This window comes from Phascolarctos cinereus, unplaced genomic scaffold, assembly GCF_003287225.1.
Source record: "Phascolarctos cinereus isolate Bilbo 61053 unplaced genomic scaffold, phaCin_HiC Scaffold_5;HRSCAF=322, whole genome shotgun sequence".
NCBI lineage: Eukaryota > Metazoa > Chordata > Mammalia > Diprotodontia > Phascolarctidae > Phascolarctos > Phascolarctos cinereus.
The window spans coordinates 162,176,565-162,201,113 of record NW_027555958.1 but is presented as its reverse complement, the minus strand read 5'-3'; the positions used below and the strand labels follow the sequence as shown (position 1 = coordinate 162,201,113).

Sequence of the window (24,549 nt, the reverse complement as noted above, 5' to 3'; positions counted from 1 at the left end):
GTACTGGGTACAAATTTAATTCCTATGCTGTATGAAAATCTAAATGAACAACTGAAGTTTGTCTACTACCTTTCATTCATGTGAGGGTGACAGAATTAAAACCAGTTCATTTTATTTCTCAGGATATGATTATCTCATGTAATCATGTACTCTAACAATTTTCTGTGTGATAACACTTCCTAAGTAGATTCATAGACCCTAAGAATACATTATCATATATTCATTTTCCTCTTTAATATTAACAGGGATTAGAATGCTTGTACATGTATACCATAAGAAGGGCCTTTTAGTAATAGTCTATAATAACGTTAGCCATTCTCAAGTGACAGCCTATGTTATTCATGTTGTTCATATCGTTGCTAGCATAAAATATCTCCAATTCACACTGCAGAGAGCTTATTCAGAGATGCCTTACTTTGACAATCAGTGACAGAGATTTTTTTCCTTTTTGTGTCTGGTATTACAATGGTGCTTCACGCTAGTGTTAGTCATACTTCGGAAGCAGTTAACTGACCACAGGAAAACTAGGGATATTTAGCAGGAGAGCTGGTATATGCTCTACTATTCTGTCATTCTAGCAGCAGGGAAGGACAGTCATTTCTCAGTGACCCCTCACTTTCACATAAATCAACGAAATAAAGAGAACATGTGTCTATTTGAATTGCTTAAATCCTAAAATCCCCATGACAGCTTTCTTCCCCTCTCCCGCAACTATTCCACCTTTCTTTACCATGGTGTTTCTCGGAAGGAATACTGAATTATTTTAACATCAAAAAAAAAAAAATCCTAAAGTATTGCTAATGTTCAATCAACAGGCAAAGACATTTCTGAGACAACCTATTAACATCTGAGCATACCTAAATGAACTGTAAATAAAAATGTAAAACTTTTATTAACACACTTAAAATTGATTTAACTACTTCATCAAAACATAGGCAAGTTCCTAAAGAGGCCACTGGATAACAAAACAAAAATACTTTTAGAATAATACTTTCCTCATAGATGTTGGAGCAAGTATTTTTTTAATTAACATACTCAGTAACCTGAACAAATAACTATAACTTTTTAAAAGAATAAACCCAATACTCAAAACATTCCTCTAGAAAAAAGGAGACTTTTATAGGATTCCATTTAGTAAACAACTTTTGAAACTGTGCCTGGGATCTCTTAATTTTAAAAAAAATTCTATAGAGGTAAATACATTATAAATGAAAGAAACTGTTTTCAGAACAAGTTCTATGGTTCTCCCAAGTAGTAGTCATTTTTTTTAAGCTGCACATATGTAAACTGTTGAACTATTTACTTTAAGTTAATAGAACTGTTTTTTATATTTTAAATTTATTATACTTAAAAAGCTTTTGTAGAAATATAGGATTCCATTTAAGTAGATACATTACCCTGTGCCTGAAATACATTCCAGTCAGAATATAATTCAGTGAGTTGATGACAATGCTGGCTCCAAAAGAAAGGAGGAGACCAGATTGGACAAGAATGAGCTAACAGATTGTGCAGCCCAATTCTGTCCCTTTGAGTGTGATATATTGTTTCAAGATGCTAAAAACCCATAGTTTCTCAAAGCATATCTGTTGTGCTGGTTTTCCCATTTTCACAGAATCGTCGTTATTAGTACTCTGTACTCTTTTCAAAGCACGTCAGACTCAGACCATATGCCACTGAATAATGCTTATCAATTGTCTAAAATGCCCAATAAAAGAAAGATGTGCTGCACAAAAGAATCATGAAAGTTATGAAGCTTTGTTGTAAAAATAATTACATCTATCACATCTGGTACAGATGTTAAAATGAAGCTAAAACATCTCCTAATTACTACTAAATGTTAATTTTTAAAGATACACTTTTGTATAATAAAACTGATACCTTGTAGGAAGAAGAAAAGGCTTAATGATAAAAGAAACCTTTTAGAACATTCTTTTGGTACCTGAATAGTTATGAGAAACATCAGGATACAAAATCTTACTACCTAAACAGATAGTTTCCAAATTCAATTCAATGAGCATTTATTAGGTACCTGCTATGCGTAAGGCACTGTGGATGCTAGCCACGAGAGATAAAAACAGAAAATAAAAATTTCCTGCCTTCAAGGAGCTTATATTTTATTTCCCATTCTATTTGTGCCTTCAAAACAAAGTTCCAATCCCATTCCCCCAAGTCATTTAAAACTCAACTCAAAATCACAAATCCAACTTTATTATAATGTTGAGTCATTTTTACTCTATTTAAGGTCTGGGATAGTGTCATTTTGTAGCTCCTGTAATGAACAGCTGAATGTTTTACATAGTGGACATTTACTAAGTGTTTATGGCATTTGCTAGTGTTCTAAATTATGAGTAACTGTATATGTAGGTATATACATACGACAACAGGCACATATAAGAATAAAATCTAGAGAATGATGGAAACTTTTAACAAAATAGTTGTCATGTCTTCCAGATAAGCAGGGCAATGTATTCTATTTCTTTCTCCCCATCAGAGCTTGAAACTTTTATAACAATGTGTCAAAGTATGATCTGGGGACACTGAGACCCTTTCAGGGGGCTATAAGTAAAATCCATTTTCATAGTAACAAGACATTTTGATTTCTCATATTGATAAATGTAACCCATTTAATCAAAAACTCTTTGGGGGGTGGTCCTCTGTAATTTTAAAGATATAAAGAAGTACTTAAGGAAAAAAATTGAGAACTGCTGTTTAGAACAAGAATTCAAATTCAAATCTATTCAGGAAACATTTTTAAGAAACTATTATGTGCAGAGCATTATTAGATACTTAGACGAGACATGGTTCCTGTTTTTGTGAAGTTTATAATTGAACTTAAATCGCATATCTAATTGAATTGAGGAGGGAGAGGTTACCTTTTCTTATTCATATTTCTAGCTTTATACCACTATACAATAGCCAAGCTATTTGATAATTCTATTCTCATGGAAAAGGTTGGAGAAGATGTGGAGAAATGGCTCTCTATTTAAAAGATTTTAAAATGCATATAAAGGAAGGTAAAATATGTAACACAAATATGTTAAGTGGCATGGTTTCAATGAATACATACAGATAATTCTGAAATTACATCTACAATTCCGAAATATAATTCTTTAATTTCCATCTGCAAGACTATTTCCACTGAAATTCCTGCTCATATAAAAAAGTAAGCTAATTACTTTTATTCCTTACCACTCCTGACTTCCACCAAATTCCTTATCACTGATAAAGACAAACTCTTCAAATGATTCTTGGAGACAGATTATAGACAGATAGACAGATATATGCCAGGTACAATGCTAAATGCTGAGGATATAAAGACAAATAAATATGACAGCCCATTATATTCTAATGGGGAAAGATAACATATATAAGAAAGAACTAGAATGTAGGGAGAGGTTTGGAATAGAACTAGGGACAGGTAACAGGTGAGGAGTCCAGAGAGAGACTAGAGTCTATGAGTAGGTGAAATATTGTTTCTCTTTGTCTTCCAAGGAGGGAATCATCAATCAGGAAAGTATGATCTTAGGGAAGAGGCTTCTTTGGGGAGGCAAGGCAACAAGCGAGGCCAGAGAGAGGGAGACCAGAAGTAAGTTGTGTCTTGAAGGGAGTCAGGGAAACTGAGAGGAGATAAGAGAGTACAGCATTCTAGGCATAGCTGATAGTCAGTCACCCTCAGAGAAAGGGATGGAGTGTTGTGCTTGAAGAATTATCATTAGGCCAGCAGTGTTAGAATGCAGCATGGACAGAAAAGAAAACATGAGAAGACCAGAAAGGTAGGAAGAGGCTTTAAAGGACAAATGAGGGAGTTAAATTTCAGTCTTGGGGAAATAGAGACCTTGTGGAATTTACTGACCTGCTCAGAGTTATACTCTAGAAAAATCATCTTACTAAACTTAAAAGTTCTTTTAAGAAGTTTTAAGAAATATGAAAAGGATAACACAGCATGTAAATAAAGGAAAAGTTAAGTGAGTTAAAGGGAGAAAGATAATAAAACTATGACACGGAGTAATGTATCTTCTTTTAGACTTAAATAATGTACCTCTTTTAGACCTGATAGATAAATCTTACTAAAATAAAAACAAAAAAAGAAGTTAAAGGCCTGAATAGAACTTTAGAAAAGTAAGATATGAAAGACCTCTGGGGATTACTTTATGGGAATAGAAAGGAATGTACATATTTTTCAGTGGTGAACAGTATCTTTACAAAAACTGACCATGCATTAGGATATATAGAACCTACAAATATAGAAAAACAGAAATATCAAACACATTTTAGAGATCACACTGCAATACAAATTATGTTAAATAAAGGGCCACAGAGGAAGTGATTAAAAATTAAACAGATCTCATTCTAAATAACAAAAAAGGTAGTCAACTCAAGGTACAGAATACCATTTGTATAGATCTAAAAACAAAGTATTCCTTAAAAAAAAAAAGGAAAGAAAAACCTAAATGACTAGAAGAATATTTAGCAATTATGGCTAGGCTGAGCCAATGTAATAAAAATAACAATGCTGCCAAAGTTAACTTAAGGTTTTAATATTATACTAACGAAATTATCAAAGTGATACTTTATAGAACTTAATAAAATAATATCAATTCATTCGGGAAAATGTAAGATCTAGAATACCAAGGGAAATAATGAAAAGAGGTAGGGACAAAAGGGAAATAACACTTTGAGACCTCAAACCATATTATAAAGTGGCATTGAAACCATTTGTACTAGTTAAAAAAAGCAGGTAGATCAATTGAACAGACTAGGTAGGGGAGGATCAGAAACAATGGAAGTCAATAACTTTATTTGATAAACTGGAAAACAGAAAATACTTAATAATCCATATTTATAAAAGATTGCTGAGAACACTGGAAAACAGTCTGGCAGAAGTCTAGTTTGGGCCACCACCTTACATCATATTCCATAATGCATTCTAAATAGATATATTTCCTTTATGTTAAAGCTTATATAAAAATATAGGAAAAGAAATAGCTCATACACTTTTCACACATATGCGCAGGGGATGTATTCTTAAGCAAACAAATGATAGAGGCAATTACATAAGCTAAAAGAGATAACGGTGATATGAAACTGAAAAGCTTTTGCACAAAGAAAATTAATGCATTCATGATAAGAAGTGAAGTGCTCAAATAGGATTTAAAAATATATAAATATATATATATATACATCAAATTTCTCTGGCAAGGATTTGGTAGTCAAGATTATATAAACAACTAACAGTGTGTGTGTATGTGTATATATATATATATATATATATATACACACACACACATACATACATCTATTCATCAATATAATGATCATGATGATGGTAATAGCTAATATTTTAATGATGATGGTGGCTAACATTTATCATTTATGCCAGACACTGCGCTAAGCACTTTACAATTATTATCTCATTTGATCCTTATAATAACCCTGGGAGGTAGGTGGTTATTACTGTTTTTTTACAAAAGAGGAAACTGAGGCAAATAGAGATTAAGTGATTTGTCCAGGGTCACACAGCCAGTGAGTGTCTGAGTCTATATTTATATATATGAATGACCAAAAGATATTGTCCAATAGATAAGTGGTCAAAGGGTATGAGCAAACAGTTCCCTAAAAGAGTTGCAAGCTAAGAATCATATAAAAAAATGCTTCAAATCACAAATAATAAGAAAAATGTAAGTCAAAACAAAAATGGTAGAGACTTAACAGAAGCATTAAGAGATAAAGAAGAGGTGGAAAAATACACAGAACTACAAGAAAGATCTTAACATCACTGACAACCACAATAGTGTGGTTACTGATCTAGAGCCAGACATCTTAAAGAATGAAGTTAAGTGGGCCTTAGGAAACATTGCTAACAGTCAAGGAGGTGATGGAATTCCAGCTGAGCTATTTAAAATCCCTAAAAGATGATGCTGTTAAAATGCTGCATTCAATATGCCAGCAAATTTGGAAAATTCAATGGTGATCACTGGATTGGAAAAGTTCAGTTTACATCCCAATCCTAAAGAAGGGCAATGCCAGGGAAAGTTCAAATTACCAAACAACTGTGCTCATTTCACACACCAGCAAGGCTATGCTTAAGATTCTGCATGCTAGGTTTCAGCAACATATCAACCGAGAATTACCAGAAGAAAAGGTTGGTTTTCAAAGAGGCAGAGGAACTAGAGACCAAATTCCAACATTTGTTAGATTATGGAGAAAGCAAGGAAGTTCCATAAAAAAACATTTATTTCTACTTCATTGACTACACTAAAGCCTTTGACTGTATGGATCACAACTAAATATGGCAAGTCCTCAAAGAGATGGGAATACCAGATTAACTTGTCTCCTGAGGAACCTGTATGTAGGCCAAGAAGCAACAGTAAGAAGTGAACATGGAACAACTGATTGGTTTAAGATCAGAAAGCTATATATTGTCACCTTATTTAACTTATAAACAGAGTACATCACGCAAAATGTCAGGATGGATGTATCAAATACTGGAACTAAGATTGCTCAGAGAAATATGAACAATCTCAGATATGGAGACGATAACATTCTGATGGGAGAAAGTGAAGAATTAATAAGCTTTTTCATGAGGGTGAAAGAAGAGAGTGTAAAAAGCTGGCTTGAAAACTTAACATCCAAAAAACTAAGATCTTGGCAACTGTCTCATCAATTCCTGGCAAACAAAGGAAGAAGAAATGGAAGCAGTGTCAGATTTTATGTTCCTGCGCTCAAAGACCACTGCAGACGGTGAATGAAGTCATGTAATTAAAAGACTCTTGCTCTTTGGAAGGAAGCCATGGCAAATTTGGACAGCACACTAAAAAGCAGAGACATCACCTTGCTGACAAAGATCCCTATTGTCAAAGTTATGGTTTTTCCAGGAGCAACATATGGCTGTAAGATTTGGACAACAAGGAAAGCTGAGTGCCATAGAACTGACACTTTAGATTGTGATGCTAGAAAAGATTTTTGCAAATCCCTTGGAGAGAAAGGAGATCAAATTAGTCAATACTTAAAGAAATTAATTCAAGCTATTCACTGTCAGCTCAATCATTAAAGAAGAAGCTGAAATACTTAGGCTACATAATGAGAAGATAGGAATCACTGAAAAAGATCCTCATGTTGGGAAAGACTGAAGACAAAAGGAAAAGGGAATGACAGAGGATGAAATGGATAGTGTCTTGGAAACAAAGTCTTGGATAGACTTTGGGAGATAGTAGAGGACTGAAGGGGCTGGAATGCTATATATAGTTCATGGGGTCATGAAGAGTTGGACATGACTGAACAACTGAACAACAAAAAAGTCAAAACAACCCTGAGGTTTTTACCTCATACCCTGTAAATTGGCAAAAATGATAAAAGATGGTAATAGTTAATGTTGGAGGGGCTGTGGGAAGATAGGCACATGGGTGAAGAGTGGGTGGAGCTCTGAATCTGTACAAGCATTTTGTAAATCAATTTGGAATTTTGCAAATAAAGTGACTAAAATGTCTATAATCTTTGCCTTTATATCTTAAGGAAGCCAGTGACAGGAAAGTACCCATATACATCAAAGTATTTCTAGTAGCAGTTTCTGTGATAGCAAATAATTAGCAACAAAGCAGACTGCCCAGAAATTGGGGATTGGCTAAAAAAAACTGCAGTAGGTAAATGAGATGCAATATTATAGAGCTATAAGAAATGGCAAACGTCATAAATACAGAAGTATGGAAAGACCAACACGAATTAATGCAGAGTGAAGGAAGTAGAACCAAGAAACATATACACAAAGACAAAACAAAGTAAATAGAAAGAACAACCATATACAAACAAATATTACAAAATTACAAAGATGAGGTATGGCTCAAAAAAAAGAGATACGAGAAAATATCCCTCCCCTCCTTATTACTTATCAGAGGTGGAAGATCCATGCTTATGGTACTTTGCACATATTTTCAAACTTTTTTGATGTACTGAGCAGTTATGCTAATTTTTCCTCTTCTTTTTTTTGTCACTAAAAATATTATTTGTTACATGGCCTGGCTCTCTGGAAAGGGAGGAAGGGTACTGGGGAAAATTATGATGATGTAAAAAGCAAATGAAATATGTAAAAAACTTATTTAAAATTTTTTAAAAGACATTAAAAATCAATTTGGGACTAAATAACAACGTGCAGCAATAAGTAAGTCAAAGAACATATAAAAAATAGAAAATTTCATTAAAGTTAATGACAAAAATGAGTTACCATTCCAAAATTTGAGGGGGATATAACCAAAAAAGTCCCTAAGAAAAAAACTACAGATCCAAACACTTTTATCAGTGGGAGAAAAAGAACTCATCAATGAAATGGGGATGTAACTAAAACAAACAAAACTCTATAAAACCAACAATTAAAAAAAAAAGAAATCCTGAAAATCAAAGAGATACTCCAAACTGAAAGCAAAACAACAACATCAAGCACAACCACCAACAACAAAAAACCTACTGATTTAATAAATGAGACGAGATTAAAAAATAATAAAATAAATAAGACACTAGCTAATTTGATTAATAAGAGAAGAAAATCTAATTACCAATATGAAAAATAAAAAGTGACTATACATAAATAAGAAATCATTAGAAAATATTTTGCTCAATTATAGTCCAATGAAATCTATATTTGCCAAAAAAAAGCTTAGATTAATAGAAGAGACAACTTACATAACCCAATCTCAGAAAAAGAAACTGAACAAGCCATATGAGATCCTTGTCTTCACCCCAAACAAAACAAAACAAGCAAACAAACAAAAACTTGGGACCAGACAGATTTACAAATAAATTCTAGGAAACATTTGAAGAACAATTAATTTCAATATTACTCAAGAAGTTTAAGAGAGAAAAGATTCTATCACTTTCCTTCTATAATACAGATCTTGATTCCTAAAACACAAAAAGTCAAAAGAAAGAAAATTATAGCCCAATAACTCTAAGGAATATTAGCACAAAAAATTTCAAATGAAACCTCACTGAAGAGTCTACAGCATCATAATATCAAGATTATATAAACATGTTGCCTTTATACCAGAAATGCAGGTGGTTCAATATCAGGGAAATCATCAACATAAGAGACCACACTGATAACTAGAACAACAAAAATCATATACTTATATCAACAGAGACTGAAAAAACTTTTGACAACACACTGATTGTTCTTAACAACACTGGAAGATACAGGAATAATCAAATCTTGCTATAATATAAGTAGTATCTATTTAAACCAAGATTCAGCATTGTATATAGTGGGGATAATTTAGAGGCTTTACCATAAGGTCAGGAGTAAAACAAGCATGTCCATTATTACCATTACTATTTGAAATAATTCTAGAAATCCTAGGTATAACTATAAGATATGAGAAAGAAATTGAGATACCAAGCATTGGCAAAGAGAAAAAAAGGTCACTTCTGCAGCGGATAGATGATACTTGGAGAATCCTAAAGAGTCAACTAAAGAAACCTGAATTTGAAAAAATTAATAACTTCCAAAGAAATAGAAGATATAATATAAATTCACATAAATCATCAACATTTTTGACATTACCAACAAAATCCAAAAGGAAGAGATAGGAAGAGAAATCCCACTTAAAATAACAACAGCATGTATAAAATACCTGGAAAGTTGCCAAAACACACCCAGGACCTATATGAATACAAATGTGAATACTACAAAATATATGTTGCTGAAATAAGACATATGAGCGAAATGTTCCCAGAGAGTAGAATTGGGAACACTGGGTGAAAGTGCAAAGAGGCAAATATATCCTTCTGGTAAAGGAAAATTTCTTAACAATTAGGAATGTTCAATGAGGAGGAAAACTCTACTTATTGAGACAAACTATCTCCCTTTTAGTCTTCTTAAATACGATCTTGGAGAGGCGATGTGGCCTAATGGACAGAGAACTGACCTCAGGCAGGAAGACTTGAGTTTAAAGTCTTCCTCTGACATACACTTTCTATGTGTCAAGTTACTAATTTTTTAGTGTCTCATGCAACTCTCTAAGACTCTAGGTATTATAGAAAGGGCTTCTCTGTATTAGTAGTGGAAGTTGCTCAAAAGGAACTCCTTAAACCAATGAAATAATAAGTCAGGTTTAAAAAAAAAAGAATTTCATATTATTAGATTCAGGTTAATGCTCTAGCCCAGAGGTGTCAAACATATGGCTACTGGGTTGCATGTGACCCAAGACACTACCAAATGTGGCCTGAACCAGATTAAAAAGTAACTGAGAAATATTTTACAAAATAAATAAAAATAAAAGAAAATATAATGTTGGTTTTCTAAATTAATATGTGCCTGTAGGGATCTTTACATATGTTTTAGTGACTCCTATTTTTACTCGAATATGATATCACTGCACTAGCCAGTTAAGGTCTTCCTTGATCTAGAATGTGTTATCTAAAACATTAGTTTTCTCTCCTAACTGTAATGTCATGTAGAAATTTGATAAGTATACTACAACAAGTTTAACCAAGTCACTGAATGTTTAAAAATATAAGGCCAAAGATTCCTTTGACATTCCAGTGGTAACTTACTACTGATACAGAACCAATAAACAACTGCTCTTTGAAGTCAGCCATTTACCTCATCCATTTGTCTACATTAACATCAAATCAAGTCAATAGTATTTATTAAGTACCTACCATGTGCTAAACACTGTGCTAAGTGCTAGGGATACAAAGAATGGCCAAAAAAAAGTCTCTGGTCTTGAAGAGCTTGCAGTCTAATAGAGGAGACAACATGAAAATAACTATGTAGATAAAAAAGATACAGGATAAATAGAAGGCAAAAGGCACTAGAATTAAGGAGGTTCAAAAAAGGCTTCATGAAGAAGGGAGGATTTTTAGGGACTTCAAGGAAACCAAAGAAGCCAGGAAAAGCAGAGATGAGGAGGAAAATGTTCCAGATATGGGTTTAGATCCAGTGAAAATGCCTAGAGATTAACATTTACAGCCAGCGGAAATGCTAGAAATGGGAGATGGAGTTACCTTGTGCAAGGAACAGCAAGGAGACGCTGTATCTCAGAGTATATAGAAGTGGGTAAGGTATAAGAAGACTAGAAACACAGGAAGGGGCCAAGTGATGAAGGGCTTTGAATATTAAACAGAGGATTTTATATTTGATTCTGGAGGTGAAAGGTAGCTACTGGAATTGACTGAATAGGACGGTGACACGGTTAGACTTGTGTTTTGGAAAGATCAATTTGATAGCTTAGTGGAGAATGGATTGGAGCGATGAGAGACTTGAGGTAGGAAAACCAACAGGGGTGGACCCAAGATGGTAGAGTAAAGGCAGGGATTTGCCTGAGTTCTCTCCCAAATTTCTCCAAATACCTTTAAAAAATGACTCTAAAAAAATTCTAGAGTAGCAGAACCCACAAAAAGACAGAGTGAAACAAATTTCCAGCCCAAGACAACCTGGAAGGTCAATAGGAAAGGTCTGTTGCACCAGGGGAGAGAGGATCATAGTCCAGTGCAGGCTGCACCAGCACACACACCAGGCCCCAACAAACCTGGAGCAAGCCTCGGGGCAACTGAATCACTGGCAGCAATGGTGGTTTCCAGGCCTCTCAGCCCACGGATGTGAGAGACAACTTAAAAGGTTAGGAGGAAGGTCTGTTGGACCTGGGTGAGAGTGGAGTGCAGTCCAGTATGGGCCACACCAGCACAGTCCCAGCCCCAGTAACTGAATCAGCAGCAGCAGTGGCTACTTCCAGAAATCTCAGCCCACAGCCAGCAATGGGGTTGAACACCTGGTCAGGAGATTACAGGTGTCTCTTTGCTAGCACTGAGGTGGGACTTTCCTGCTTTGCCCGTACTTGGACCTGGGTTGCAGTCCTGGGTGGCAGTTCTAGGGCAAGAAGGAGCATTAGCATAGCAGAGCTTGAGGTAGCAGTTTAGGGGGGGGACCCTTCTCACAGTTTCAGGGAAGAAAAGAGTACTTGTGGTCACTCACAGACCACAGCACAGGCCAGGAGACTAGTAAACACCTCTCCTTAGATCATACCATCTTGGAAGAACTGAAAACTTACAGGTCCCTAGAAGCATCTCTGAAAACAGCTGCACAAAACCCCTGAAGCTTGGAATAGTTTGCCCTCCATCCTGGAAGCAGAACCTTACCTTAAAAAAGAGTTAAAAAGTCAAGTAATAGGCTGGGGGAAAGAGTAAACAACAGAAAAAAACTGACAATAGAAACTTATTTTAGTGACGAGAAAGATCAAAATATACACTCAGAAGAAGACAACAAAGTCAAAGTTCCTACATCCAAATCCTCTAAGAAAAATTTAAATTGGTCTCAGGCCATGGAAGAGCTCAAAAGGGATTTTGAAAATCAAGTAAGAGAAGTAGAGGAGAAATTGGAAAGAGAAATTAGAGTTATGCAAGAAAATCATGAAAAATGACTCAACAGTTTGGTAAAGGAGACTCAAAAATAGACTGAAGAAAATACCTTAAAAAATAGACTCACTCAAATGACCAAAGAGGTCCAAAAAAGCCAATGAGGAGAATGCCTTAAAAAGCAGAATTGGACAAATGGAAAAGGAGGTCCAAAAGCTCACTGAAGAAAACAATTCTTAAAAATCAGAATGCAGCAAATGGAAGCCAATGACTTTATGAGAAATCCAGAAATCATAAAACAAAACCAAAAGAATGAAAAAATAGAAGACAATATAAAATATCTCACTGAAAAAACAACCAGCCTGGAAAATAGGTCCAGGAGAGATAATTTTAAAAATTATTGAAAGCCTTGATCAAAAAAAGGAGCTTAGATATCATCTCTCAAGAAATAATCAAGGAAAACTGCCCTGATATTCTAGAACCAGAGGATAAAATAGAAATTGAAAGAATCCACCAATCACCACCTGAACAAGATCCCACATGAAAAATGCCAGGAATATTACAGCTAAATTCCAGAGTTCCCAGGTGAACGAGAAAATATTGCAAGCAGCCAAAAAGAAACAATTTAAGTATCATGGAGCCACAATCAGGATGCACAAGATTTAGCAGATTCTACATTAGAGGATAGGAAGGCTTGGAATATGATATTCTGAAGGGCTAAGTAGTTAGGATTATAACCAAGAATCACTTACCCAGCAAAACTGAATATAATCCATGAGGGGGAAAAATGGATATTCAATGAAATAGAAGAATTTCAAGCATTCTTGAGAAAAGGCCAGGGCTAAATAGAAAATCTGACTTTCAGATAAATGAAAGACTCAAGAGAAATATGAAATGGTAAACAGGAAAGAGAAATCATAAGGAACTTATCATGGTTAAACTGTTTACATTCCTACATGTAAAGATGATAATTGTAACTCATAAGACCTTTCTCATTATTAGGGTAGTTAGAAGTAGCATATTATCAGAGGGCACAGGTGTGAGTTGAATATGAAGGGATGATATCTTAAAAAAAAATTAAAGAGTGAGAGTAGAATGTACTGGGAGAAAGAGAAAGGGAGAGGTAGAATGGGATAAATTATCTTACATAAAAGAGGCAAGAAAAAGATTTTACAGTGGAAGGGAAGAAGGGGGAGGTGATGGGGAGTGAGTGAACCTTACTCTCATCAGAATTGGCTCAAAGATATTCCAGAATAACACTTACACTCAATTGGGTATAGAAATCCATCTTACCCTACAAGAAAGTAGGAGGAAAAGGAGATAAGAGAAGGGAAAGGGAGTGATAGAAAGGAGGGCAGAATGGGGGACTGACAGGGTGAAAGAAGAGAGAGAATAGAATAAATGTGTGTGTGTGGGGGAATAGGATGGAGGGAAACACTTTCACAACATGACTATTATGGAAGTGTTTTGCATGATTACACATGTATAACCTATATTGAACTGCTTCCCTTCTCAATTAGGTGGGGTGGGAAGGGTGGAAGGGAGAGAATTTGGAACTCAAAGTTTTAAAAATGAATGTAACTGGGGAAAAATAAAATACTTTAAAAAAAATAGTCCAGGCATGAGGTGATAAAAGGACCTGAACCTACTCTTCCATCCCATCTTAGCTACACAGGGATGGTTATACCCTTGATCTTGCCATCACTATGATATTTGTAAACTCCGAAATTCTCTCTGTTGTTATTCCACTTCTCCCTCTGCTTGTAACCCCCAAGCCTTTTTCTTCCTCTGTGTCACATTACTGTGACCACTAATCACTCCATCTCTCACTTCATCCCAGGTTATCACCCTTTACTGGTTACACTCACCTCCCTTTTCTATCCTGACCCTCTGTTAAACTAGTTCATCTCTATATAATCCTCTTCTCTCCAGTTCCTTCCCCTTATCCTCTTAAGATTTTGCTTTGCCAAGTCTCATCATTGGATTACTCACATGATCTGCTCCCTATTAATCTGCTGCTGAATAAAGGGGGAGAAAATAATGAAATCATATCAATTGGATCCACTAAAATTTATGGCACATAACCTTAACCTGGCCCTCACTGTGGCAAAACAATCCTTTTACATCTCCTCAACTGATTCACTCTCCCAACTCAACATGGAGGCCTTTCCCAATCTTTTCATCCCTCCTCAAACCTAGTGGCTCCAACTTCTGGTGAGAACTTTTGCTAATATTTCATTGAAAAAACTTAGGCTATTTTCCATGAGAATTTTCTTCTCTCCTTCATCTCACATCACTAATATACTATCTCCCCACCCTCTACTGCCTTCCACTCTATCTCACATGAAGAAGTGGCCCTTCTCCTTGTCAAGGCCAACACTTCTATATACACAAGTGATCCCATTCCATCCCATCTTTTTCAGCAGATTATCCTCTTTATTGTCCCCACTCTCATTTATCTCTAATGTCTCTCTCTACTGGCTCCCTCCCTACAAACATGCCCACGTCATTCCAATCCTCAAAAAACTCTCACTTGATCTTTCCATTATTGCTAATTATCATTCTATATGTATTCTCTCTTTTTTTAGGTAAACTCCTAGAGCCCACCTACAATCACTGCCTCCATTTCCTTTCCTTTCACTCTTTACTTAACACATTGCAGCATGATTTCCAACTTCATCATTCAGCTGAAATTGCTGTCCCCTAAATTACCAATGATCTCTTAATTGCTAAATTAAATGGCCTTTTCTTAATCCTTAGCCTTTTTGAACTCTCTGTAGTCTCTGATAGTGTAGATCATCCTCTTCTTTTGATACTTTCTTTTGCCTAGATTTTCACAGCACTGCTCTCTCCTTGTTATCCTTCTACCTTTTTAACTGTTCCTTCTCACTTTCCTTTGCTGGACCTTCATGCAAGCCACATCCATTAACTGTAAGTAACTCCCAAGGCTCTGTCTTGGGACCTCTTTTTCTTTCTTCACTAGGTGATCTCATCAGATCCCATGGATTCAACTATCATCTCCATATAGATGATTCTCAGATTTATTTGTCTAGCTCTAATATCCCTCCCAACTTCCAGGTCTCATATCTCCAACTGCCTATTGAATATCTTGAATTGGATGTCCCATAGACATCTTAAACTCAACATGTCCAAAACTAAAACCATTATTTTTTCCCCTAAAACCCTCTCTTCTTTCTCATATCCCTATTACTTTTGAGGGAACCACCACCCACTAGCCACACAGGTTTGGAATTGTTATCTTCAAATCCTCGCTTTCTCTCATCCCCCACATCAGGCTAGTTGCACTTCAAGTCTTGTCAATTTTACCTTTGTTAATAACTCATCCTTTTAATTCTGTATTTGTGTTTTATAATATACACATTATATCAGTGTCCATTTGTAGGTGTATAAATACATATAAAAAAATTGGAAGACTTTCTTGAGAACATTTCTGATTCTGACAGTTTAAGCAAACTTGCTACATGGAAAATAATGTGAAGAATAGTGTATTTATTGAAATTTAAAAGGGGAGGGAAAAAATTAAAGAGCTATTGTATTCATTGCTATAAGCTTATACCTACTGAGAAAAATCCAGCCTTAAAAATCTCAATATTTCTTTCTGAAATTTAAAACTACCCTCCAGGTTTCCTGTAGTAGTATACAATTGTTTCTATGTTAGAGAAACACAGAATTCTAGAGCTAAAAAAGAACTCAGAAATTATCTTTTTCAATGACCTCACTTTGTAAATGAGAAAACTGAGGCCCAAAGAGTTTAAATGATTTAACTGTATGTGACTCATGAATACAGATAAACACGCTATATATCCAAGCTTGTATCTTCCACAGCATTTTGTACCTCTCATGAACTTTCCACAGTTAATTTTGTGTTATAGTTATTGTGTGTCATATTCCCTTATTAAAGTAAAAAAAGTTTGAGGTCAGGAACCACAATTTATTTAATCTTTTATCCACATTAGCATCTAGTACAGGGTTCAACATAAAATGGCCAATAAAAAAATGTTTATATTAAAAGAAAACTTTGTCTACAGTTATTTTTCTACACTGATAAAATCAAAATATAAATTCCAGACAGGTTTATCTTTGTATTCCTCTTCTCCAATGTGCCTCATATAGTACCTTATATATACTCAATGATTACTACTAGATAGAATAAAGAGTATTTGAGTGAAGCAAGATAATTCATGAATTTGTCATACGTTTTCCTATAATTTTGCCTTTCCTAATGGTTTAGGAATAAGCAAAGTTTTTCACAAGAATGAATTAGCCTCTACAGTGTATGTCAGGAGTACGATCTCACAAACCACTTAACCTCCATGTGCCTCAATTTACAATTGCTAAGGAACCACACAGCTACAAAAGAGGTTGTGATCTGGGATCTGTGCTGATGGAATAAATTTCCCCTGTTGATGAAATCATAGATTCTTTGGAGACTTCTCATAATTCTATTACATGTGCCTTCTAGAATCTAACACTAAATTGATTTTAATACCAAAAAATTTATTGGCACATAATGGATGCTTAACAAAGACCTGTTGAGTGATGATTGGTAGGCACTAAGAATACAAAGACAAAAGATTATAGTCCCTGACCTCAAAAGGCTTACATTTTATTGGGCGAATAGCAAACCTCCCATACACTATAAGCTAATGGATTTATTTCAAGTCTATACAAACAGATGAAAAGAAACCCACTTTTGCCACTGAGATTAATTATGCTTATTTCTTATTAACTTATGACAAAAGAACTACTTAAATAAGCACAATTCAAATCCACTGAAATGAATTCGTAAACTTCTGTTTTAGTCAATTTTGAAAATGGACAGGTAACTAAAATCAAATTTAAAAAATGACATATATAAGGAACAGAAGAATAAATTCTCTACCTCTCTTTCATCCATGTTCAACCACTGTTTAGGATCATCTTCAGTAGCCAGAAAAGCTATCAATTCCAATGCTGTAAGACGAGTTTGACGTCGGGATGACACAAATATCAGAACAGGTTTGGCTGGTGAATGGCTTCTAATTGCTGTTGAAAAGTCACAGAAAAAACCCACAATTTTTCTATGACAATTTCTATGGATAATTTCCATTATATTTAAAGTAAACTATGTCAGAATATGCATTTTGTCACACAACATTCATGAAAGTACGCTGACAATAATATCATCATATTTAAGTGTGTTCAAATCAATGAATATTCACAACTTTAATAGTAAAATTCACTGAGCATTAGTTATGGAAGGGATTAAGTCAAGTCTCATCATTTTACATGTGTGGAAACTGAAGTCTAGAGAGGTGACCTATCTGCACAAGATTATACAGCTGACAGTGGAAGAATGAGAATGAGGGCCCTCATCTCCTACTCCAGTGTTCATTTTTTTCTAATGAAATTTAGCTTTATACCTGAGAATACATGGAAACATCAAACTGAACCTACATTACTCTTTGGTTTCAATGTGATTAGAGTCTCCAGCTTTGTTTTCTCATTATATGCTCTGCTTCTCAAATAAGGGTTGGGTGGAAACTGGAAGTGCTAAAATTCTCCATGATTTTCGTAAAGTCGTGGTTTAAGGGAGGGGCTTTCTATCTATAGAAGGCACATTCCTTACATTTGTCGATGATTGAGACTAGGAAAGGAACTAGGCAATTGTTCTTGCTCCAAGCCTAAGTTTTAATTTTAAGATATAAAGGGAAGAGGGGAAAGCCTGTCCATAGAATTGTGGTAGGGAATCCATTCTATTGTTATGGTTTCAATTCCTGGCCTGAGAGATTTGTCATATGTTAGAGGCACCTGGATTGTAGGGTGGATAGAATTAAGGCTGTGGGGTGTGATCTGGTAGATCCTTATAGGATATCTAAGGGCAGTAACTGAAAAGGGGCTATTAAATATTCCTTTTCAAACTGCCCTGTCCCAGACACAAAGTATAACACCGGGAAGAAACAGCAGAGGAATACTGGAGAATGTGTAAATGTTTTTGTGAGAAAGTGTGTATAAGGGTGAATTTTTAAAAAGTATGAATGTGCATGACCCTGAATGTGAGTGAGACTATGTCATGAGGGCTTACGTATAGAACAACAAAGAATGAGGTGGATACTTTTGTCATTTAGCTAAGACCTATAAACATTTTGTAGGTCTAATCACATTTAAAATTTACTCTCAAGAATGATTAAATCATTTACCCAAACTGGAAATGATTTTCCCCACCTCTGTGTGTGCTTCAAAATCTTACTAAAATGGCATAAACAAGAATTATTTTTATGTCCTGTGTAGCTTTCTTAGAATAGTCAGTCATTTTTCTACATATACAAAAAAGAAAGTGACCCTTTTTCTTGTTTGGAACATGGTAGGCTGCAGATTTTTTTTTTATGAGCTAAGAAATAAGGTTTACAATGAAAATGCTGACATGACCTTGACTATATTTATATGAAACCCACAAGAAATAAAGCTATCATAAAATCATATTTCTAGACTTAATGAAATACAGTGACCCACTACAGGTATAATAAACAGTTTATAAGTCTAACTGCTATGCAGAAACCACCTCTAGCACAGTATAAATATTTCAGATATTTACAAATGATTTATATTACATGGAATACTTCTCTCCAATTATTGTTCTGCAGACATCCTTTAGAGATCCATAACCAATCAGACTAATAAATTATAAAAAGAAAATGTATTCATTCCCCTGTTCAGTATCCAATACTGCGTATTAATACACTACAGACTATAAATGGTAAGATTCTGGCAAATAACACCATAGTCATAATATCTTAAATCGCGTGTGCATGAGAAAAATATGTGCAATTTGTACACAATCATGATTGTGTCTCTCTGTCTCTGTCTCTCTCCCTCTCTCTTATAAATTCAACATCTAATGGATTTTTCTTGTGACAAGAACAGGTGTGGCTGAACAGATCAGGGCAAATTTATCGTTCATTAGTGATTTTGTACAATGCTTCTGCAGAGGTGTAAATAATCTGAACTGCCAAGATTGGTCTCTAGTTCACAATCAATACTTTGCCTCTGTCATAAGGCTAATTACAGAAGCTAAAAAGTCACCTCACAACTGCCACCTCACAATCAACAGCAGTTCCCATTACAGAATTTATTTTGGAAGCTATTTTTAATTGATATAATAAATATTCCCTATGCAAACAAAACAAAACATGTTTCAATAAAGTCAGAGGATTGTTCTTAAATGTGTCAGGTTTGCTTCCCTAGCTAAGAAAAAGGAAAAAGAAACTACTGGCATGTTTGAAGCCATGAAAATTCTAAATTTTATGCTACTGTTTTGAAACCATAATTATGCAATGTTTGTTGTAACTTCTGCTCATCATTTTGTAAAGCAATAAGCGATATCTAAAAACATCTTGATAGATTAATACTCCAAACTATTTTTATTATTTTTTAAAATAACAAATTTTTTTGTAGATATTATTTTAATGTATGGTTAAAAGCAAGAACATTATCATTTATGAAAGCTCTCTAATTTTAATAATCAATTCTACATATGTTTGTATTCCTGATCAGTTTAGGCAAATGACTTTATAACATTTGCAGAAGCTTAAGCAGTTCCCCTCCCACTTCAAGGAAACCCACACAGTATGAAAATGTCCTGAAGTCTACTATTTAAATTGGTTGTATCTCTTTCCAAATACTTGCAGCTTACCTTGAAATGCAGGTTTATTCATACTAGCCATACGAGGACAGTAATGTTGACCTGGGAAACCATGAATATGAACTTCCAGGGGAACTGGACGAACTGATGGTCTGAAGTTGAACAACCCCATCTAAAGTAAATGTGAAGAAAAATGTTACTCTTTTTTATGCTAAGGTTTATAATGTCATGGTGCTACTTCTATGTCAACTCCTCTGAGAACTAAAGCTGTTAAATGTCATACTTGCAAGTATTTCACATACCTGATTAATATTGAGCCAGTCAGCAAGGTCTCTGGCATTAGCTAACGCAGTAGACAATCCAACTACTCTAACAGGCTTTTCCGTGTGAGAAGAGATGAAGTTAGTTCGAGATACAATAACCTCTAGAACTGGGCCTCTCTCGTCCCCTAGGAAATAAAAGGAACGTGCATTAATCATTTAAGAAGGTCTGACCCTGGCAATTCTATGCATGAAAGTCAAGGTTTCTAAATCAGCTTTATATAAAATGGCACTCACCTAGCAGATGGATCTCATCTATAATGAGAATGGCGACTTTTTTAACATAGCTCCTGTTCTGCCAGCTTCTGCTGATTCCATCCCACTTTTCTGGTGTAGTGACAATAAGATCAGCTTGGGCAATGGATTTCATATCAGGAGTCACATCTCCTGTTAGCTCAATAACTCTGGAGTATAATAAAGATCATTAAATTAAAAATACAAGAACCACAGAGGGGAAAAAAGCACATCTCAAACAAAATGAAAATCGTTTCTATATTTCTATTTTTTTTGGAGTTTATGTTTCATTTTGGAAAAAGTGATATACTCTTAATAAGCTCTCTGAAAATTGTGAAATCAATTTTGATAAAGATTTGAAAGATAATTACTTTATAATTACGAAGAAAGTTTTCTCAATTAACTTAGTATAATTGTCAAACTAAAACATATGTAGTTTTATTTTCCTGAGTAGAATTTATTTTTTGCCCATCCATGCCATAGAACTGAACTTATACCAGGCCTTTAAAATATTATATAACATGTTATTGCCTGACAGCAATGAGTTGATTAGCTTATTCTCACAGTTTCCATTTTTTCTTGAGTAACTATCTGGATCACTGGCTCAAGGTTTTCAGTCTACTAGTTAGCTATTTGTGGTCCTGTAGGATCCATTCTATAAACTGGATGATCCATCCATAGATCTATAAGCCTTGCTACATACCACTGTTTTTGTGTATGATAAGCTTCCTCTGACTAACCTGGATCATTTAACTTTCTGTAGAAGGCTTCATTTGCCATGAGATCACATAAGAAGACTCTGCAGATTATTCTTTTTGTGGCGTGCTGGGAAACTGTAAGCTTCTGCTCTATTCTCTATTACCACAGTCCAACTGTCCAATACACACTAGATCATCACAGGGTAGACTAGAATACAATACAATTTAACAAAAAGGCTACTTTTGTCTTCCCAAAGACAAGACTGTGTTGAAGAAAGGACAGGAGAAGGAAAAGGAGCTGAGGCCATAAAAACTGTGACAAGGAATTGTAAAGTTGAGTTTGAAGGCTTGAAATTAAATCTGTGGAGGAGATATGCGGGAGGACTGGGTAAGTTTAAAGCTTTAAGGTAAAGGACTCAATTTGATGGGTGTGGGGTGGGAAAAGGAGATTCAAGGAAAAAGAACTGAAGAGAAGAGCTAGATCTAAAAGAAAAGGCCTCAATCTGAAATAAGAGAAAGATCAAAGAGGAGTTGGAGAAGAAAGTGAAAAGCATAAGATACAGTGGCAAAAGAAGGACTCAAGCAATGAGAGAAAGAAAAAGACAAATAGAAGAAAGACTTTAAGGACAAAATAATTGGACAAAGCACGTAAAATAAATTAGAAGACAAGCGAAATTTCAGTAAAAGAAGGAAAAGAAAGTTAGAATTGCTGATTTAAGAGATGCTAAAGAAATGCTCAAGAGGCTGTTAATGAGTTGTTATAGTTTTAATATTTCAAAAGCATTTTACATGGCTGTTCTATAAGAGATACTAACGAGAAAGGCAAGAACTGTGGATCTCATTTCCATTAAGTTTGGAGAATACAAGGAATTCTGCAATGAGTGCAATATTTGTGTATTTGTTATGGTCATATGACTGATATCTAAGTTGAATCAAGCTTCTTTTTCTCCTGGAAGAGAAGGTAAAGGAGCACAAGAAATGCCTTTCTACACTCCAGGTTATCTGTGAAAATGAAGTGTTCCTTAAACATAGAGAAGAGCTTTGTTGTGAAAACAAGAAAAGAAAGGATTTAAAGAGGCAGAGGTAAATTCTGAGATGTTAACAAGCTGAAGGGTGGAAGAATGTCACACAAAAGGAGGACCATTGAACGCTTCTAGATAACAGCCAAAAATAAGTTCTTCCTTAAGAGGAGTGCTGGATGACATAAGGAAGAAGCTGCTACTTGATCTTCAAGGAATCTTAAAGTTGACTGATAGGTGCTGTTGAATGAGAGAACCTCCAGTAAGGGTTAGAGTAAGAATAGAGGAGCACGAGTGATCTGTGATTTCCTGCTGTTTTTGTTTTTTGGAAGAATTTTTTGCTGACATGGTATCAGCTGAGAGGTCTGCTGTCTTCTTGACATGTTTCCAAAATGTGACACAAAACCTCCATGGACTTGTTAAAATGGATTGTCAGACTACCCAATTCTAGTGCAACAAATGGACACAAATAATGCCGTGAGAAACAAACTACAAAGCATTGCCAAATATTACAAAGTCTTGGACAAGAAACCTCATGGGTGCAAGTGGCATTTTATCACTGCTGAAGTGTCATGCCCACTAACTATAAGTATCTCCACCAAACCTGGTCCTATGCCTCCTTCTTTTCTCACTCAATACTATCTCACTTGGTTACCTCATCAGCTTCCACTGATTCAAGGACCATCTTTATGCAAACAATCCTTAGAGTTATATATACAGCCCTGGCCTCCCTGCTGAGCTGGTCACACATCTCCCACTACCTCAAAACTCTAACTTGTAGAAAAAGAATTTGCTAATAGGCCTGTAAGAATCATCAAGTCTAAAACAGAGCTCCTTAACTTCACAAATACTCCTTCCAATCCTCTCTTCTTTTAACTAGCTTATGATTGTTGAGGGCATTATCATTCTTGCAGTCACCCAGACTGATATCCAGGATGCCAAACTTTTATCACACATTCAACGCATTACCAAATCTTGTCTTTTCTATCTTCTCAATATGTTGTATAAATCTCCTTATCTCTATTCCTACAATCTTAATCCTAGTTTAGGCACTAATCATCTTTCATCTGGACTAAAGCAAAAGCATTAAGGTAAACCAGGTAAAGCCTGGTTTACCTGCCCTAACTTTCTCCCTGCTCCAATCTGTCCTCCACTCAGCTATCAACGTGATTTTTTTTGTAGTGAAGATCTGACCATATCCCCTCCTCTTTCTCCATACGTTCCAGAAGCTCCCTATCACCCTCAGGATTTCTGTTTGGCATTTATAGGTTTTCATAATCCAGTCCCTTCCTCCCTTCCCAGCCTTCTTCCCATTTAAGTACTAACTAACCAACAATTAGGAAAATGCAAATTAAATAAACTCTAAGGCTTTATTTCACATCTATCAGATAGGCACAACAAGAAAGGGAAATAAAAATTCTGCAGATGAAGGGAGCATCACCAGGATTTATAGAACAACTACTACAACAACACTGTAAAAACAAACAACTTTGAAAGACTTGAGAATGCTGATCAGTGCAAAAACTAATCCTGATTCCAAGGATCAGAGTGCTATTCACTTCTACTGATAGAAAGGTGGTATATGAAGGATAGAGAGTGAGGCATACACTCTTTGGTCATGGGCAATGTGTGAATTTGTTTTGCTTGACTACACATATTTTAGTAAGGATTTCCCCCTTTTTTTTTCAATGGTGGTGAGTGGAAGGGGAAAATAGATTTTTGTTAACTTTTTTAAAAATTACATTAGATTTTAAAAAAGGAATAGTGTTGAGGTGCTAAAGTTCATGATGAGCTAAGGTTAGCGAAGAAAGTTAAGGACAACAACAATGCTTTTATGTTTTAAAATTATGTCAGGAAAGAGAAGCCCAAAGAAGGGACAGAACTATTGTTTGGACTGGATGGGATGGTGATACCTGAAAAAGAGAGAACATGGAAAACTACACCATTGACATTCTGCTTTTGTTTTCTCTGCCATGGACTAGAAAGAAGAAAACAAAAGATTATTAGGGATTTGATACCCTAAATCACTAAGAAAGCAAAAGAACACTCAGCTGTTTCTAATGAATTAAATTTACCAGGATTATCTGAACTGTAGCTTCAAGTACTGAAAGAACTATTGAATGCGATTGCTGAGCGATATTTGAAAGATGAGAAAAGGGGAGAGATGTTGAAGGTTTGATTGGAGGACAAATGTTCCCAAATTTTCAAAAAAATAAGATAGCAAACCAAAGATCGGTGAGTTTGAATTTCATTTTTGCCCATAGTTAAGTACATATTATTAAAGAGATGGCTAA

At 35.1% G+C, this 24,549-nt stretch overlaps 1 protein-coding gene across 5 annotated transcripts in view; it reads right to left on the bottom strand.

Moving 5' to 3' along the window:
• ASCC3 (activating signal cointegrator 1 complex subunit 3) overlaps window positions 1–24,549 on the bottom strand; it is a 358,153-nt gene that overhangs the window by 109,151 nt on the left and 224,453 nt on the right. For all 5 annotated transcript variants that reach the window (XM_078155224.1, XM_020998271.2, XM_020998273.2 and 2 more), the window contains 4 exons: window positions 20,542–20,708; window positions 20,287–20,432; window positions 20,036–20,156; window positions 17,246–17,388 (listed from right to left, as the gene is read on the bottom strand). In XM_078155224.1, the coding sequence (XP_078011350.1) occupies window positions 17,246–17,388; window positions 20,036–20,156; window positions 20,287–20,432; window positions 20,542–20,708 (577 nt within the window). The remainder of the gene's footprint in view (window positions 1–17,245; window positions 17,389–20,035; window positions 20,157–20,286; window positions 20,433–20,541; window positions 20,709–24,549) is intronic.